Source organism: Sander lucioperca, chromosome 4 (genome assembly GCF_008315115.2).
Source record: "Sander lucioperca isolate FBNREF2018 chromosome 4, SLUC_FBN_1.2, whole genome shotgun sequence".
Taxonomy (NCBI): domain Eukaryota; kingdom Metazoa; phylum Chordata; class Actinopteri; order Perciformes; family Percidae; genus Sander; species Sander lucioperca.
The window spans coordinates 40,283,354-40,303,651 of NC_050176.1; the positions used below are offsets into that span (position 1 = coordinate 40,283,354).

A 20,298-nucleotide genomic window follows, 5' to 3' on the forward strand; every position below is an offset into this window, starting at 1 on the left:
GTGACCACTATACCTGTGTCGGGTGCTGTGTTCTTATTGACTGTCCGGACTTGCTGTCTGGATCGACCGGGGGAAGGGCAATTTCTCTGTATATGCCCTAGACCGGAGCAGTTGTGGCATTGAACAACCCCCATAGTCAGTTTGACATTCATGTCTCTCTTCTGGCGCCACTGCTGATTAGACCTTGGAGCCCTCTCTGGTGAGTCGATGGACCGAACAGCTACCCCCACTGGCTCCACACAGCCTGCTGTTATTTTCACGTACTGTGGCGGCCCTGGCTCTCTGATTTACAAGACTGTGTTGGCCAGGCTGTATGAATTGTGTGACTGTTCTGGCGGCTCTCTTGGTGGTCTCGTAGCTGTGCGCGATGTCATATGCTCTGGATAGGGTGCGCGGCTGCTTCTCCAGTAGTTTTTGCACCACCTCGGCGTCGGCCAGGGCGTTGGTGAAGACCTCCACACTGATGGTGTCCTGCTCCAGCTCTGTACGGTCAGCATACACAATGGACACTTTCTCATAGATATCATCCCTTAATAAGTGCAGGGCTTCGTTCTGCCCCCTGACCCTCTGTCTCAGTTCAATGCTGATGGCTGCTGCATGCTCGGAGCGTGGCCCATAGGCAGTCTCTATTTCAGCCACAATCCGCCGGTAGCTCCAGCGGTTAGATCTGGGGTTTTTATGGACGATAGCTCCAGCCGCGCCAGTCAGGCTGAATCTCAGTTGAACCGCCATTGTCGCTTCTGACCAATGGTTTGTCCTTGCACAACTTTCAAACCGGTGAATAAAGTCTTTCCAGGAGCCCGTTCCATCAAAATGGTCTGGCTTTAATATTGGAATTCTCTTTTTATATCCATAATGTTCATCATCACTAGTGTCCATAATTTCAACATCTGGCGCTCTGTGTGATGACCGTGGCGCCGACTTGGCCCTTTCCACAGCTGACTGGCCATATTGGTAGGTGTCATGGTGTGGGGCATAGTTATCCTTGTAGCTTACTCCACAACGTCCCAGGGGCTGGGGCATGCAGGGTGGAAAAGGTGTCGAAGTGAACTGGGAGAGCGATGCGTGGGCCGGGGAAAAAGGGTTTTGTGCCGTACAGTTCATGGAGGTGAATGGGTTAGCTAGCTGGTTTGCAGCACGTGGGGCAAATGTTTGAGCGGGGATATTTTCCAAACCGTAAGGTAAAGCTGCAACTGGGCTGGCTGCCATATGCTTTGAATAGTCATAGAAATAGGTTTGCTGATAAAAGTACGTGGACTCACCGTCTGCTTTATTCTGTTGTTCCATGGGCATTAGGAACGGGTTAGTCAACCATGATGGCGATGGCGTGGGGGGCAAAGCTAGGTTGAACGACGGCGTCTGGCCGTGCACGGTTGCTCCGTATTGGACGTCCATGTGGTTAACTGGGTCCATATTAGTGTCTCTTATATCCATTAAAAATGGGTTGGTGCTTACGTTTAGGGTTTCCATCTCGACAGGTCTCTTAGTCCAAGCGCTAGCATTAGCTCTAGCTCCGAGTGCCGTCATTCCGCGTCCGACAAAACTTTTTTTTTCTTTTTTTTCTCACTTTCTTTTTTTTCCTTGCTTGTTAAATTCCGGACGTGCCACCAGTGTTACCTTTTCAGCTTCCACGCTCCGAACCGTAGTTGGGAGCGAGCTGGTTTCAAACTAATAACTTGGCTCGTAGCAGGTAACTTGCGTCTAGTGGTCCGGGTCAACAGAGCCGAAGCATAAAACAGTGAGGCGTCGATTAGTTGCAGTAATGAACTTGGGCTTTATTACTCACAGTGGTACACATTCACGGGCACAAAAGGCGCTGTTCTTGCTAGCGTTGGACTGGAGCATGCACTGCATTACTGTTACATTCGCGCCGAAGGCTCAGACTGATTTTTACGCTATACTTTGTTTTTACTACCCAGAACACACCTGCCCCACTACGTCACACATACGCATTTTTCCAACAAGCCGCCAGGGGGGGAGAGGCGGAGATTGCAACACTCGTCATTGAACAAACCACCCAATGAAAACAGTATTTTTTTTCAAAAATAAAAAACAGCACTAGGAGGTCATATTTACTGAAATCAAAAGCTATTTCAATCAAACACATCTTGAAAACAGTGCAAGTTACATGTTAACAAAGGACCCCTATAGGATGACATTCACAATTCTTGCGTCCATTGAACTTGTGAGTTTATGGAGAGTTTCTGCTTGAATTTCTTTGCAGGATGTCAGAATAGCCTCCCAGAGCTGCTGTTTTGATGCGAACTATCTCCCACCCTTATAGATCTTTTGCTTGAGGATGCTCCAAAGGTTCTCAATAGGGTTAAGGTCAGGGGAGGATGGGGGCCACAATGTGGTTGTTCAATGAAATTCGACTTATACCCTTATAAAGGTTGGTGATTTAAAAACTGTAGTGACTGTCATTTTTGGAATGCCGTTTTATTCAATATTAAATAAATGAATAAATACATGAATAAATAAATAAATATGCCTTTGAAATACATCATGAAATAAATAAATGAGGCAATAAATACATAAATAATTAAATATTCATATACAAATGAATCAGTTAGTTAAATATATTAAAATGTTTTGCTTTTAATTATTTCATGGTACTTTTACTCCAGTGAATGAATGAACACACAGCACAGCGAGCAACACAATCCCTTTTTTCCTTTTGAGTCTGACCATCTCAGCGCTACCTTTCCCTTTTTATTTTTTGGCTTTTCATCATTAGACTCTCACTGATCCCCTATATTCAGGGGCGGAGCTAGACTCCCAGTACAGTGGGGGCGGAGCTTCATCATGGGGCCCTCTACTACCAAGTCATTTTAAAATTAAAACTGTTAAATAAAAACGGTAAATTATCTGATGAATGCATATGTTATGCTGTGTCACTTGTTGAGCCAAGTAAGCCTCTATGTCAAATAAAACACAAAGAAAAGCCAAATGTTTTGACAAGTTTGTGTTGACGAACAAACAAAGAAAGCAGTTTGCCGGTTAAGTAGAAATGTTTCAGCACCACGGACAGCGACAGCCGATGGACAGCGATGGTGCTGAACAGGCCAAGTGCGCTCAATCAGTGCCACGCTATATAATTGACACGGCACTATTATACTGTATTGAACACAAGGTTTGTTTACAAACTCCATAGGTAGGTGAAATGTGCTACATGAAAACTCAACTGGGATGAAAACTGAGTAAAACTGATTTCTAACATTCTGAGTGACTTATTCATAACTCAAATATAAATTCTTAGACGATTTTTTTTCTTACCATTTTGTTGTCTGCTTAACGATCCTCAAGAACAAATACATCTAACAAAACTATATACATATCATGGTCCCTTATTAAATCTTCATCCTCCTCTCCTTCATGGTGGCAAATCTGCCAACCACTTTGTCCTTGTCGATATGTCTGTCCCGCTCCACACTCAGCCAGGTGAGATTTGACAGCCTGGCCTCATCCATGCACCAACGCACGTATGTCTTACTGAGCCGCAGACGGCTGAAACTGAAGGGTTTTCTAAATCCTGAGGAGAATGGTCAGGTGTGGGTAGGCTTTATCCATGTCGTTGGTACGAGGAATGGCAGGACGGCGTCGGTGGTGAGATCCATGTTTAACTCAGAATACAGTGCACGAAAAGAGCGAAACTCCTCCACGGCGTCTTCTGGCTCGGGCATGTCTTCTGAGTAGAAACGGGCCAGCTCAAGCATTTTCTCCTCAGCATCACGGTGCTCAAACCGCTTTGGGCAGAGTACTGCCAACAGTTTGGCCATTTTTTTGAAGTCTGAAAATCGACTTGATCAAACTGCCCCACAAAAACATCCAGAATGTAAAAATAAATTTCCGCTTTGAAGCGGCGCCTGCTGTCCTCGATCTGGTCATCCTCTGCGTTCTCGTCAAAATGCCTTCTTCTCTTGAGAATCCTCTGCTCCACAAACTCGGTGGCTGCGTGGCTTTCTCTGGCCAGACTTCTTGCTGTGTTCTCCATGCTGTCAAAGGCCTCCTCTGTGCCTAACTCTCTGATCTGAGCCACAGTTCTGTCAATAAGATCCACAGCAGTGTTGACATCCAGTGACTCTTTTTGAAGGTAATTCGACAGGATGTATGTCCTCTTCAACACATGAACATGAATTCAAATGTGCTGAGTTTTGACAGCAGGCGGTCAGCTTCAGAGGCCACCTTGGGTGTGCTGTTGTGGTGGTGTTGGATACGGCTCAGGGCTGTGAGGATTGCTGGGAGGCTCCGTATCACCGCTTCTGTGGCCTGCTTCCTGGAGGCCCACCTTGTGTCAGAAAGGCTTTTCAGCGTAAGAACGGTTCTTTCCAGTTGCATGATTTCCTGTTCCTCCTCCAGTATTTTAAATCTCGGAAGGCTTGAAGTTAAAAAACAGTACAAGGTCTCAAGTGTACCGAAAAAAACTTTAGTGCTACAGAAACAACACGCAGCATTCATAAGAATTAGATTGAGGTTGTGTGCACAGCAGTGGACATAAAATGCCTTGTCTGAGCAATTTTGCTTGACCCTGGCACACAGGCCCACGGGGAAAAGTCCCGACTATCCCGATTGCCACTCCGCTACTGTATGTGGACGTTTCTGTCCTCATTCATCTTGTTTCCTTCTTGCACAGCAGTCGTTTAGTAGGTGGTTCAGTTACCGCAGAATAGGTGACTGTGCGTTGGGTACAGAGCCCTGCGAGCTGTCGGGCATGGTGCTCCATCAGTTGAGCGGTAGTTGGTGGTCTAGTTACACCACAATAGGTGACTATGGGCTGGGTACAGAGCACCGCGAACTGCCGGTCATGGTACACCGTTCTGAATGTGAGAGATAGCCACGCCCCCTGATTTGTATATAAGAACTGGAAATAAATAGAGAGGGAAATAAATAAATGTGGCATTAGGAAATAAAAGTCCACGGAAATAAATAAATGTGGACTTATGAAATGAAAGTACCATGAAATAATTAAAAGTAAAACCTTTTTAATATATTTATTTAACTAATTGATTCATTTGTATATGAATAGTTAATTATTTATGTATTTATTGCTGCATTTATTTATTTAATGATGTATTTCAAAGGCATATGTATTAATTTATTCATGTATTTATTAATTTATTCATGTATTTATTAATTTATTATTTTATTGAATAAAACAACATTCCATAATCATTTGCATTGACTATTTAGGAAAATCTGTGTGTGTGTATGTATATATATATATATATATATATATATATATATATATATATATATATATATATATATGTATGTATATAGATACTTTTTTAATATAATTTAATGAAGGGCAAAACATGTATCACTGCTTCACCAAGCATTTACTAACCAATAACTAACTATGAAAAATATCAGTCACAACTTTACAATAGCCATCCATATAATGTTTATAGATGGTTTACAAAGTATTTATTAACTATTTAACAAGGTATTACAGTCATCTGTTGATATAATGTGTGTAACAACAATCTGTTAATTAACAGCACTACTAATAATTAGTAAACATTATTAATTATAATTTCATTGTTTGCTGACAGTTAAATTACAATTACAACTAAAGATTAATTAACTATCAATTTACCATCTATTAATGATGGTTATTATAAAGTGTTACTGTGTAATCCTAGCATAGTTTATCACAGAATTGCAATGAATAATTTCATAATGACTGCATGAACTTTCTTCATGTGACTTTACTGGTATCAAACCTGATGATCCATAAGATCAATCTTTGGTTTGTTGTTGTACAGCAGAGTCAAAGCATCAAATTTAATGTTTTGGTTTTTAATTTGCTGGGTGCATTGAATTGTGTGGTCTAGACCTGCTCTATCTATAAAGTGTCCCAAAATAATTCATGTTGGGATTTGACACTATAAATAAAATTGAATTGAACACTGGAGCAATTTCATAGGGTCCAGGTTTAAAAATACTAAACTAACCTTTAACTTCACTTATAGAGACCTGAAACATAACAACCGTGTTGTAATGCAGTGTTTAATATTTTAACCACAAGAAATACAACAAGTAAAGCCTGGGATACTTTTTGATAAAAATCTGTTCTAACAGTTTTAACAACTGTGGGAAAGAGCGTGTTCACTTCTGTAGAAACCACACCTGCAAAAGACTGATAGTGTTCTTGGTAGGAGTTTAAGGAAGAAGTTTGCATAAAAAAAAAACAGCTACACACAAAGACACATAGACACACACACACACACACACACACAGACACACACACACACACAAACGCACACACACACACACACACACACACACACACACACACACACACAGACACACACGTTACACAGGACAGATGCTTTTTTTAACCTTTATTTTACCAGGGAAAAGAATCACATTGAGATTACAATCTGTTTTATAAGTGAGCACTGGTCAAGAAGGTGGCACATAGAGGATATTAATCTTCCAGTTAACCTACGTGACGGAGGAGTGATCGGAATGAAAATACGAGCTCATACAAAAACATAGAGACGTTTCTATTGTTCAGCTTTAATGTCAGGAGAGACACGCAGTCTGAACAGGAGGAATGCTGCAGGACACACACACACACACACACACACACACACACACACAGCAATTACTACTAGCTACGCCCTGCGCTGCTACTACTAGCAGCTTGAATTGGAAGTGATAAAAATAACTAACTTTAGTTAGTTTAGTTGTTGTTGGTGCTGTCAGCATCTTGTCTTCTGTCTGTAAATGTTAACTTGTATAATGGTTCGCCATTTCCTGTTGCTCTGCCTTTTAAAACATCTCACCAAAGGACTACAGTTAAAAATCAGCTGCTGACACAGTTACAGAAATATTTATTAATGTGCGTCATCCTTATAAATAAATACATTTAAAAAAATCTGTATAACCCCTTATTGTTTTTCGACACTGGTTAGATCCCAAGAAACATTTAACCACTCATCACAGGTGTAACAAACAGCATTGATTAGCCAATCTCCTCTGGGGGGAAAGTGGGAGGAAGAAGGAATTTAAAACACCTTTCTGACTGGCTGACATCTACCACCTGTTGGACAGTTTTTCACGTAACTCAGATTTTTTTTTAGGGCTTGGACTGAAGTTATAAGGGTGTGCCGTTGTCCTTGGATCAGACACACACACAGACACTCAGACTGAAGAGGAAGAAAAGAGAAGAGCAGCTTTGTCTCTGTCAGTATTTCCTTGACACACAAAGGTTTAAAGAGTCTTTAGGTCGACCTGAAGAGTTCAGCAGGTGAGAACCCTAACAGAGGAATCTGTTACTGTCTGATAATCAGGATCACTTTGATCACATTGTGCTGTGTCTCTGTTTAACTGGACAGTAGAAAGGTTTCTTCATGCTGATTGGCTGATTCAAAATATCTATTTGAAATATTCTGTAGAATTTCTCTCTGAGTTAAATGACAGTGATCTGAAAAAGGTCTGCATGTATTACTGGCAGATCTAAAAGGTGTACATCAACACCTTTTAGATTTTAATCTGAGCTCACGTCCTCAGTGAAAAATGTAGAGAATGTCAAAACTGGTCAGACAGCATCGGTGAAACTGACTGAGGTATGTTCAAAACAACCATCTTAAAACTCTGACAGACCTTTGTCATGTTGCTATGAGGTGGTATCGGGTGTGGTAATATCGGAGTAATTTTATGTCTACAAGTACGAGTACATGCGCAGGGCATCGGACCGATACTGGCATCGGTATCGGTGCATCCCTAGTGTAAACTGGACTCAGGGTTTGATTATACCAATAATGTGTTCCTCCAGTGAACTATGGCACAGTTTGGTGAAGACTCCAGCCTGGGGGACTGGAAGGTGATTGTCTCTGGGGTTTTTGGAGAAATCTACAAAGCCAGGCATCATCAGTGGGGCGTTGATGTGGCCATTAAACTGCTTCTTCAGGGCGAGGGGTAAGTGCTTACAAAGGGTTTCCTGTTTATAACTACATAAAGTTGTGTAAATTACTCATAATGCAAAGAAACACACAGGACCGAGAAGTCTTTGCTGCGTGAGATCGACATGATGCGTCAAGCCACCAGCCCGCATGTTATGGCTGTCCTAGGGGTCTTCAAGGGTCGAACGCCCTCTGGCAGGTCAACACAGCTTGGTCTGGTCATGGAGGTCATGGAGAGAGGATCATTGGCCTCCCTTCAGGTAACCAGGGGTGGAACATCTACTCATATCTTTTACTAAGAGTAATACCACTGTAAAAATACTCTGCTACAAGTAAAAGTCTTGTATTAACAATAAAAAAACATAGAATAAATAAATAATATATAATACATTTGTTATCTGAGTTATACCGTTTTATGTTCAAATAGTCATTATTAAAGAAAAGAAGAACATTAATATAACAGCATATTCCAAACCTTTGAATGGTAGTGTAGGCTGTATGTGTAGCTCACTATCTCCACTATTTGTGGATCTGTAACTCTGGAAACAATCTTACAGGAAGCTTTGAGGGGAACTCCACCCTGGCCGCTGGTCTTCAGACTGGCTCACCAAGTGGCTCTGGGTATAAACCTCCTCCACAGTCTGCCCCGTCCCGTGCTCCACCAGGACCTGAAGCCCCAAAACGTGCTGCTGGACGACGCTCTCAATGCCAAGGTGAGTGTAAGTATAGATGGCGCTGCCTGACAGCAAACGTCACTGTGGTGCTGCCAGTAATATGGGAAAAAAATAATTACAGTGCTTTACTTTTCGTATATGTACAAACAGTTCTTCAGGACAGCATGTCAATTGATACTGCTACTCAATACTAGGCCTGATCTAAACGCAATTTCTTTACGTAATCACAGTTTCTTTGTTTAACTGCTATTAATTGCTGACATAAGCTAAGGTCCTAAGGTCCATGACTGTTGATGGTAATTGTCAATTTTATGTTAATTTAAGAACAAAATACAATATTTTTTATGATTATAAAGAGGCGTGGTTTACTTTATAGACTCTGTACTTGTGTTATTATATTATCTGGGTCACATGACATTGATGTAACAAAAGATGTATCATGGGATTCATTTGTTCGAAAAGTGATATAAGTAATATACATAAATAAATAAATACATTGGACTAAAAGAGTTATTTTGTTAATCGTAATTATTTCTGAGACAATTCATTGTACAGTCAAATTTGGGATTGTTACAGCTCTACTCAATGAAATTTACAAAAGCAGGTGGCAGAGTTGACCCATTTAGCAGGATTTAACCTGAACCTTCACATAATCATCAGTCCAGACCGTCTATTCAGGTATTACCAAGGTCTCATTTAACCTCAAGGCCAGTCTGACAGCCTTTTTAATTCTTCCTCCAATGTAGATGCAAAGCCCACCTTAGTGATGTTACGTATCCCGGAGGGGGACCGCCCACAGCTGGATGATATCAAGGGCGATGCTGCCGGGTTGACAGAGTTGACAGGACTGATGAAGAGATGCTGGGATCATAAACCTGAACGAAGGCCCAGAGCCCTTGGTGAGGAAACTATTTAATTTACCTCTGAAACTGAAAAATTGCTTGTGATGCCTGGCTCTAACGTTACATTCTTTACTCTATGTTGTGTACAACAGAGTGTACAACTGAGACAGAACAACTGTTCAAGATGCACAAACATGAACTGAATGACGCTGTCCATGAAGTGCTGAAGAAACTGGTGAGGAACAAATCTCTTCATAAACACTCAAGTCACTCTGAGACACTATACTATTTTGACACAATGCAGCAAATTATTGTTTTTATCATTGTGTAACTGGCTCTTTCTCTTGTCAGGACCAAAAGGAAGGAGAAGGCATGGCAGCAGGAGCGCAGGTTCAGAGGGATCAAATCACTGAGGCTCCAGGTCTGTATTTATAAACTACTGTTGCCTGGGTCCAGACCTTCGAATGCGTCTGACACCAAGTTTACTGATTCATCGTCTGGCATTGTCACATAAAGCAACGGTTTCTCAGTTAAAACAAACATTGAGTCAACGACTAACTAAAGAACTCTACATTACATAACTACGTCCTGTCGTTGTCACATAGGTGAGCTGCGTTTGACATTGTACTTTGTTTTTACTTTAACTCTACTGGTGTACTGGCCAGAAAATCAGTCAATTTTTAATGTCCTGCCCTGTCTGTCTTTACTGTTTACTTTGCGTGCATACTCTGGCCAATCACAACCAAGTTAGTTAAAGTTGTGTTTACCCCGTAGACTCCGCCATAGCTAAATAGTTTTTAAGCGGAATGACTCGTTTCACAAAAAGAATTTATACAATTCGGTGTGATAACATTTTGGAAAGTCCAGAAGAGCGGTGATCCTTCTGGACTTTTCTACTGCCTTTGACACAGAGAACCACCAGATCCTCATTTCCACCCTTCAGGATCTGGGTGTCTCAGGCTCTGCACTTTCTCTGCTCACATCTTACCTCAAAGACCACATTGAAAGCTTGGGAAGCTTCTTTAAGGAACAGCTCAGAGCCATGAGAGAGAGAGAGAGACGGTGTCAGCTCTCAGAGCAGACAGCTGTTGGCTATCAGAGCAGAGAATAAATCAGCAGTTTACTTGTTAAGTAGTAGTAAATGTACAGCATAGGTTTCAGTCTCTGAATAAATGCTGCAGCAGTAAAGTTCCCGTGTCTCTCTTCTCAACAACGTAACAAAACAAAAAGAGCTGCAGCAGCACGGGGAGAGCAGCAGTCAGCTGGAAAACCTCCGACACAGAGAGAGGATACAAGAGGACGGGGAAGCCCGTCTACAAACCAATCAGTTACAACTGTCGGGAGACGCAGCTCACGTATGTGATGATGACAGGACGTAGTTATGTCACATAAAGTCCTTTAGTGCACCTGCATAACTGCAGTGTGAAACCAAAACTTACCAGTTAAAATGCAAAAACATGAACCGTAGTCCGGACTTTCAGGTGTGAAAGCCCCCTTAGAGAAGACCTGTGTCAGAACCCTCTCTGTACACCACCTCTCTTATTTACTCACATGGCTTTTCTTACCTCAGCTAAGCACCCAACTAATTCTCTCTTTTCCCAGTCTGAAACACAGGTGAATGTAAACGGACTGTATTTATATAGTGCTTTCCTACACTGTAAAAAAAAAAATCGTAAAAAAAACGGTAAAAAGTCTGGCAGCAAAGTTGCCAAACACTTACCGTCAAATTACAGTAAAAAACCTTACATTATTTTACAGAAAAATTCTTTTTTTAAATACAGAAGTTTCCTGTAAATATCTTCTGTATTTTTACAGTCTAACTATTGTAGAATTAAAACAAATTCTTGTTATAAAACATTTCTAGAATGTTAAACAACTGTATAAATCTTTATCAAAACTAAGAAATATTGCAGAAATACCTTAAAATTACATAATTTAAATGAAAACTGCTGTTTTCATACGGTTTTCTTTGGTAAATTCACAAGATTATTCAATCCATCCACAAGAACTCCCTGTTAAAGTAAAGGATGTAAAACACATAAAAATTATGTAAAATGACTTTCAAATACCCTCCTTTAGGCGTTTATTTTATGATTATCCAATCTATTTACGGTAAATTCCTGTTTAATACTGTGTTTTTACTGTACAAAAAAGAGAAGATAATGGGATAATACCTTCCAGAAACATTGTAATAATAGTCATTACTTTATATAAACAATATTTGAGAGTATTTACAAGCAACTCTCCAATATATCTACATACTTTTACCATTAATGTATGTTGTTTACTTTAAATAAACATTCATTTATAGTTATAAAAGGCAACTCTCCAATATATTTACATACCTTTACCATTAATATACGAGGTTTACTTTATATATACAAGCAAATATCCAATATATACACATAGTTTTACCATTATTGTATGGGTGTTCACTTTATATAAACATTATTTGCCCGTAATAACAAGCAACTATCCAATATATCTACAGACTGTAGCTCATTATTGTATGGGGGCTTACTTTATATAAACTGTTCTTTATAGTAATTACAAACAACTATCCAATATATATATATATATATATATATATATACTTTTACCATTATTGTACGGGGTTTACTTAGCTTACATAGTTTTATAGTAATTTAGAAGCAACTCTCCAATATATCTACATACCTTTACTATTAATATATGAGGTTACTTTATATAAACATTGTTTTATAGTAACTTAAAAGCAACTATCTGGTATATCTACAGACTTTTCCTCATTGAAGTAGGGGGTTTACTTTATATAAACATTATTTGACAGTAATAACAAGCAACTCTCCATTATATGTACATACATGTTTATTTTATATAAACTTCATTTGACAGTAATAACAAGCAACACCAATATATCTACAGACTTTTCTTATAAGTGCATGGGATTTACTTCATAAACATTATTTGACAGTAATTACTATTACTAACTAATATATGTTCACAACTTCCTCATTAGTAAATGGGGTTTTGAATGTACAAAAACCAAAAGGGCTATGTAAAAGTGCAATTGCATCAACTACTTTTACACGCAATAAATATATAATTTTTTGGGATTATAAAAACACACATTTACTGCATGCTTTACAAAGAAATGCACTATTTAAACAGTGCTATCCTTAAAGTTCACATATGAATAAACTTATGGGAGCAAAAACTGTCTGGTACATTGAATTATAGCAAAAGGGGAACTATGGGCAATTTGGGAATTCATACATGTGTGTTAAAAATGTCAGTGAACATGAACAACTCTCTCCAAAATCTAAAAACTCAAATTTGTGATGTCATCTGATATAATGTCTGGAGCTTTTCCAAAAACTATGAATTGAGAAATATTTGAAAGATGACACTGAGATCACCCAGGGGGACGTTCAGAGGTAACGGGTAGAGGTTCTGTTTCAGAAATAAAATGCTAACATAGAATAAACCTCATTTGGTTTTTTTTTATTCTACAAAATTAGTTTCACATTCATTGTCTATGAAGCAGCTTAGTAACCTGATGACATCATAGTCTGAGTCTTACATTTCTGGTTTGTGGCTTCGCCAGAGAGTAGCTCTTAATCAAAAATATCAGAGGTGAGATTAAAGACCATTGCACACCAGGGACGATTATTTCGCATGTCAATATATTTTTTCGAACTGTTGTTTTTGTCACAAGTAGTGTTTACTTATGAGGATCACCAAACAACAACACGGAGGCTGCTGTCCCAACTACAGACTGTACGTCAGCAAACTTTATTACTCCTTTCAACCTTTACACTGTAAACCCGAATAAGTTACCAGAACTCAAAAAATGTGAGGCAATCAGTTGCCACAATTTTTTTAAGTTGATTAACTTAAAAGTCAAAATTTTCCAGAACTTAAAAGGTTGGATGAATTGCTACATGTACCTTTTGATAACAGTTAAATTAAAAGTGCTCATTTAACTCAACTCAAATATTTGCAGTTAATATGACTTACAGTTTTCTGTTAAGGCAGCTCAATTATTTTCAGTTATTATGACTTAAAGTTTTGAGTTTACAAACCACAGGAATAAGTTCACAGAACTTTACAAAAATAAGTACACAACCACACCAGTTTATGTTAACCAAACTCAATGTTTATTAGTTTGTGTTGTCATTGTTTTAAGTACACATTAGTCAAATATGTTGAGTTTGTTTACTTAAAAACATGTGACTCAAAACTTAAAAATTTTGTGGCAACTGATTGCCTCACTTACATTAAGTTTACCTAACTTAATATATCTAAAAGTCATGAAAGTCCGCTTTTGAACAGTTAAATTTAAAATTAAATACAAAAATAAATAAACATTTATAAATTAAAATAAATAGAATAAAAAAATAATTTTAAAATATACTTAAATAAATTGTATATAAATAAATAAATACATTTGAGATATTTTTAAGAAGAAAAACTTCTAGCCTTCCAAATGTGTTCCTGGTCACTTAAGGAACACACCGACTTATTGGGACTTTAGCTTATTCCCCATATCCCCCAGAGTTAGATAAGTCCATACATACCCTTCTCATCTCCGTGCATGTCTGACGCACCCACTGCTAGCTGCTGAGAAACAGCCATCTTCTAACCGTATACATACTGACAACTATTCTCAGAAAGGGTGAAGCACTGATACTTCTGCTACTTGGGCAGAGTGATTTGCACCTGAGAAGCCCCGTGGTGAGGAGCAGAGAGTTCGCCTGGAGTTCTGCAAGCAAATCACTCCACCCAAGTAGCAGTGCTTTGCCTTCTGAGAATATAGTTCCCAGTTTGTATACGGTTAGAAGATGGCTGTGTCTCATGTGACCTTGTTATTCGTACACGCTGTGACTATACAAATCACAACATGTAAATAGGAAAATGTTGGCGTTATTTTGTCACTTATTAGGAGCATAGATGGAGCCGGTTACCTCCAGGATCTGTGCTAAGCTAGGCGTGGGTGCATCAGACAGAGTTACGACACGCACGGAGATGAGAAGGGTATGTATGGACTTATCGAACTCTGGGGGATACGGGGAATAAGCCCCAATAAGTAGGCGTGTTGCTTTAAGGCCCTAGGAAATAAATATGTATCACAAATTTTTGATATTGACCAGACAACTAATCAGATAGTCAGGAAAATAATCGGAGTAATCAAAAACAATAATAAATAATACCAAAATGAAATTATTGTTTGCTACAGCTATAAAAGAAAAAAAAACACTGCTTTTGGCTTCCTGGTTAATTCCTGAGTAAGGCAACAGGGCAGCAATTTGGGTGAAATTTCAAAAATTCTATAGACTGTTTAAGAACATTTTCACTTAAAACTCTAAAATGTAAATGTTTTACATAACCAGTATCAAATGCACAGTGAAATGTGGGTCATCTTGTGCAGCCCACAATGGTTAAGAAAAACATTAAAACATACAAAACATTAGCGTTACTTTTGCATTATATTAATGAGAACAAAGGCATATTGTGTAGTTTGGGCCTATTGGCTGAACACCTGCAAAGTAGTGCAGTAACTTTTTGAGGCATTATTTAGACAAAAGGAGATAACTTTGAACTAGCCTTTTATAATGCTTTACCCTGCAGCCTTTTTTCAGATGAGTTTCTACATCATTAAGCCATTCTTGAGGGTCTGCAACCTTGGTGGTAGTTTACCACTTTCTAACCTGTTCACATCTTTAATGCAATCAGACAAATGGCAAACATAAAGTGGACTAATTGCAAAATTCACAAAGCTCATTTGAATCATTGAACCTGTTCAATGTTCCACTGGGTCAACCTATGAAATGTGTAAAAATCTATTTACCTGTTCATCATTGATTTTTTTTAATTTTAGCCAGAGCATCTGCTGTCTTCCCAGTTTTTGATGCCTTCTGTCTGAATAAGGTCATCGGTTGAGGAAGATGGCGGTCAAGCTCAGGATAGCATGTGTTGGGCAGGTTCTGATTTGTAATCCGCTGGAACTCTGCATACAACTGTATAGAAATAACAGCAGGAGGAGAACACTTAAAAAAAACAGTCCAATTTGAAGAATCTAGCACACATTTATAAAGCAAAAATATCGGCCAAATGAGTAAGAATCACAATTTTCATTTTAAAAGAGAGAGCTGATCCATATTACCTCAGACTCTATTTTGAGACCAGGCCAGAGGTCCATGAGCTCGTTCACTGGTGGGCAGGATATCACTATGGTCTGTCGGCATAGGGGGAATGTGGTCTCCATCATCTTTCTTCAACAATATTTGCAAGCAAATACAAAGTAAAATATGATCTGTTCAGTGCCAAAGGTTAAATATCAATTAGGAAGATGATATTCGTGAACAGAAGACATTCATGAACTGTTGACTTGAATACGGCAAAAAGCATTATTTTGATCAAACAGGCAAGTAGAATAAACAAATGATATGTGTATGTGGGAGTGTGTATGATTTAGGGTTACCACACTAAAACATTGTCTGAAAAAAAAAAACAATTTAAGTTACTGGTATTTAGAGGTGTGTGTGTGTGTGCGTGTGTGTGTGTGTGTGTGTGTGTGTGTGTGTGTGTGTGTGTGTGTGTGAGAGAGATTCATTGGATTACCTGGTATCTTTATCACATCTCCAGTTATCTTCCTTAACTTTTTGAAACTGGAACAGAGAGATGCAAAGGCATAAACTGATCTGAAACTGAACAAGTAAAAGCATTCAAAGAGTGTCGAATTATAAATACTTATAAATGTTCCATGTTAATGATCTTTTCATTTGATCCCTAAAGTGTGAAGTTACTAAAGCCATCAAGCAAAATTAACATTACTGTAAAGAAAAGCAGCAGCACTTGAACCTTACTGCATGCTTAATCAACAATAATGCCATTTCTACAAACCAAAGCTTTACTGTTAAGGGTTTTTACTTTATTCATCTTTGTCATGAAAAGCAGCTTGCCTCCAGCAGGGTCGTTTGTTTTAAAACCGACGCAACACAAGTGGGCGAGCACGGGCAGTTGACTCGTGTTCTGTTAACAGCAATCTCCGTGTCTCAGATAGTCTGCTCACACAGAATTTAAAACGAGCGTCCCTAGAAGCTACAGGGAGCGCGGACTTGCAGTGTAGGAACTCAGTTTGACTCATTATGCTCGTTTATGCTCTTTTAATATGATATTGGACCTTAGCGGTGCACTATTGAAAGTTTCCATCAACAAAAAACTAACTATCGCATATGAGGTGTCTGTTAGTGCTCATTTTCTAACACCACCTTTAAGCGGGGAATGAGCGTGTGATTACTAGATTCATCCGTCGTAAAATTCTTCAGTGAGTCTGGTAGTGGTAGGTCGCTAGCTGTGCTGCTGGAGTGTGTAACGTTAGTGGTCGCGCTAATTAGCTAGCTAGCTAGCTAGCTCTTTAGCAGCTAACCTATATCTGACAAGTTGCCAATCCCTACAAGACTTCCGTGATAAGCCAGTGAAGGGCGGGGGCTTGGAGAAGTTCTACACTCTCTGAGACAAACGCATGTAAAAATGTATAATGTATAAAAGAAGTAAAAGTGAATGAATATTAACATTCAAAACTTACAGTAAGTCCAGTGAGGCTGATTGCTGCTGCTTAGGTAGTAACTTCTGCAAGCCTACTGTCTGTTGCTTCCCGCCTTGCTGCGTTGTTCAAACTTTTCTTCTTCTGTTTTTTTCCAAAGAGCGGTAAGGAAGGTAGTATGCATATTAGCACCACCTTCTGCTTCGCAGGTTGAATCAGAGATTAACTCGGCATAAAAAATGATCCCTGCAGCTGCTCAACACTTAAATAAAAATAAAAAATATATAAGCAACATTAAATTGATGACAATAAAAATGCAAAAAATAAATACATTTTGTCCTCCACTAATGTCTAATGCATTTCAGACCATTTGCCTCAATCAAATTGTTACTGTTTTAAAAATACAAAAAATAAATAAAATAAATACATGTTGTCTTCCACTAATGTCTAATGCATTTCAGACCATTTGCTGATTGCAATTTATTTATTATGATCAATTTTACTTATTTGGTGAAGCACTTTGAGATTTTATTGTATTTTAACATGTGCTATATAAATTAAGTTTTTTTTTTAAATCACCCCTATTTGAAACAATAGAAATAACAGGACTTTATCATTCTTAGTATGTAATTACTTAATTCTATTAAGTTGCACTTAAGTTATGTTTTTAAGTTATGCTTACTTATACACAAAATAGTTCCATTTAATCAAAAATTATTAGTTAACAATACTCAAAAATGAAGAACATGTTACACCAACTTGACAAAATTAAGTTAGTATAACTTTTTCTAAAATTTTGAGTATACCCCACTTAATCTATTTAATTACTTTGAACATTCGGGTTTACAGTGTACAATGGCAGCGTATGCCAGAAACATTCTTTCCGTTTTTACCTTTCACAATAAGCCCGAGACATATGCTACACTGTTTTGCAGAGGGAATTCAATTGAGTATTAACTGTATACTCAATTAGAGTTAGAGGAAACTCAATAAATAGCTTACAGTAGCTTAGTGTTTCAGCTTTTCCTGGGACGTATCCGAAGCTAACCCCCGTCCCTCCACTCAGCAGCCTGGAAACCAGACAGGACACCTTTTGGTGCTTTTGAGGAGCTGCTGCATTTATTTGTTGTCAAACTGCAGAATCTAGCTGCTGTACAATCACTTCATATCTTCACCACTAAACGTTAACTCTCCTCTGCTCCGACTGCTCTCTCTTTCTCGTCCGCTCACACCACATCTTCCGTCACTTTCTCTCTCTCTTCAGCATCTGTCCTACTGACATTGTAGATGAGCTGGCGTGTATATCCAAACCTTTTATTGAAAACTGTCACAAATTTGCATCGCTGCCGGTGTGAATAGTTTTGATGTGAAATATTCACAGGCGATTATTTTGCATATTGGCGTCGCTTATTCGTCACGCCCCAGTGTGTAACGGTCTTAAGTCACACATGTGCAAGTCACAAATCTTAACCTTCACCGTCTTGAACAAGTCCCAAGTCATTGTGTTTAGACTCAAGTAAGGCTGTACCAACAAAAAGGGGTGTAAAAATGTTACAAATCCAAATCCGGTTTGTTTTATTTACAAGCACAGACCAGGTAAAGCAACCGTTAACAATGCAGGGGCCCATTTCAGGAAGGAGGTTTAACAAACTCTGAGTGTAACCCTGATATCTGAGTTGATTTACCCTGAGATGGAAACTCTGAGTTTTCAGTTTCAGGCAGCATGAATGGAGCCATGATACTACGATTCACCATGGTAACAACCACAAACAAACTGGTGGGCAGAAATACTGCACATACAGCGAGTTTGAACATGTATTTAGTTAAAAAAGCAACACAGCGGCTACTTTAAAAGAGAGAATTTGCGTGGGAGCAAATTGCTGCTAGAGTAAATGCGTTAGTTCCAATATAGTATATATCATATTTAATCATAAGTATAATATTACTGGTGAAATGGTATTGAACCTATAATCTATAAAAGTCCTAGGCCTACTAATCCCATTCTGAGGCTGCAGCACCATCATCAACAGAACTATAATTCATAATCTCATATTTCAAAGGGTTTACATCATTCACCTGCAATACTGTGGAACTCTTTTAATGGCTCTTACTGGTTTGTGTCCAGGGAACACTACACAAACGTTTAAAAAACGTTTCAGAGTGAGTCCCACTCTTCTGACGGAGCTTTGCTACAGTAGCTTTACCAATATGCTCCGCATCAACAATGTTGTAAAGAAAACTGTTGTTTGCAAAAACATGTAATGTGACACAAATAATGTGCTGGGATGTAGAGCATGTCCACGATGGGTGACGTTAGTGATATGAGGATGATAAGGTTATGTAAGCTACATAACTGATAGACTGGGAAGAAAAAAACGGTACCGCTCAAATAGGTATTTATCTGGAAATTAAAATGCGTCGGGGCCTCAATATCATCTCCTGACGTATGTTTAACTCCCTGCAAAGTAATACAGCTTCTACATCACCGGGATCCTCGACAAAAGGACATTGCATGTTTTGAGAAAAAAAAACGTTTTATAATCTGCCTAACATGGTTAATAAACCAACCCTGCTTTTTTATTCATGCCGATAACAAACTGCGCTAAAATGCGCCTGATACAGACTGCAATTATGAATGATGAAATGAAAGAGAGCTGTGTCAGAGGGAGGAGACTGAAAGAAGAAAACCTGTTCCCGACTAGGTTAGGTTCACAGAGTCCGAGGTTAGGTTACCTCTCTTTCTGAAACGGAAAACCCAGAATTACCCTCATTTCAGGGTTAACAAACTCAGAGTTTTCACTAAACCTGCTTTCTGAAACGGACCTGTCATTCGGTACCTCCATTAGCTGTATGTGTGTTTGTGAACTCCTTTGCTGCCTCCTTCTTAGCCTCTGCTGGGCTTCCTCTTGCTCTGGGCGATCCTTTTCTCAGCCATCTGATGCACGAGTCTTCAACTTCACCCAGGCTATTCAGACCGTAAAGCAGGTTCTCAGGCTGGCTGTGGGAGAGCTGTCTGGTCTGTTGATCCTTGTCAAACTGAACACAGAATGAGAGCCATAACATGGGTGAGAAAGATGTGGTAAGGTACAGATGATAACGTGTGATACTGTAGGGTGAACATCTATTTACTTTAGCTTTCTTTATCTTCTTGATCTTCTTATCTTGGTATTCTTTCTTCCATCTTGCCTAAACAAGGATTAAAGAATTAGGGTGAGATTTGAACATTACTGTAACAGTAGTATACATAGATTTATTTGTGGAGGCTTGCCAGCATTGACCACCAGGTATTTATTAGGGGTCCAAGCCCGAGTCTGTAAGAACGGGCAAAAGTAGGTCTATCT

The 20,298-nt window shown here is 39.0% G+C and overlaps 1 protein-coding gene across 2 annotated transcripts in view; it reads left to right on the top strand.

Annotated features, from left to right (window-relative positions):
• Positions 1–9,879, top strand: part of LOC116049191 (receptor-interacting serine/threonine-protein kinase 4-like) — a 35,744-nt gene extending 25,865 nt beyond the window's left edge. The window contains exons 7-8 of one of the 2 annotated variants that reach the window (XM_031298619.2): positions 9,582–9,664; positions 9,781–9,879. In XM_031298619.2, the coding sequence (XP_031154479.1) occupies positions 9,582–9,664; positions 9,781–9,864 (167 nt within the window). In that variant the 3' untranslated portion in view covers positions 9,865–9,879. The remainder of the gene's footprint in view (positions 1–9,581; positions 9,665–9,780) is intronic. The other variant, XM_036000584.1, reaches the window with a different exon arrangement.
• Positions 9,880–20,298: the final 10,419 nt, after the last annotated feature.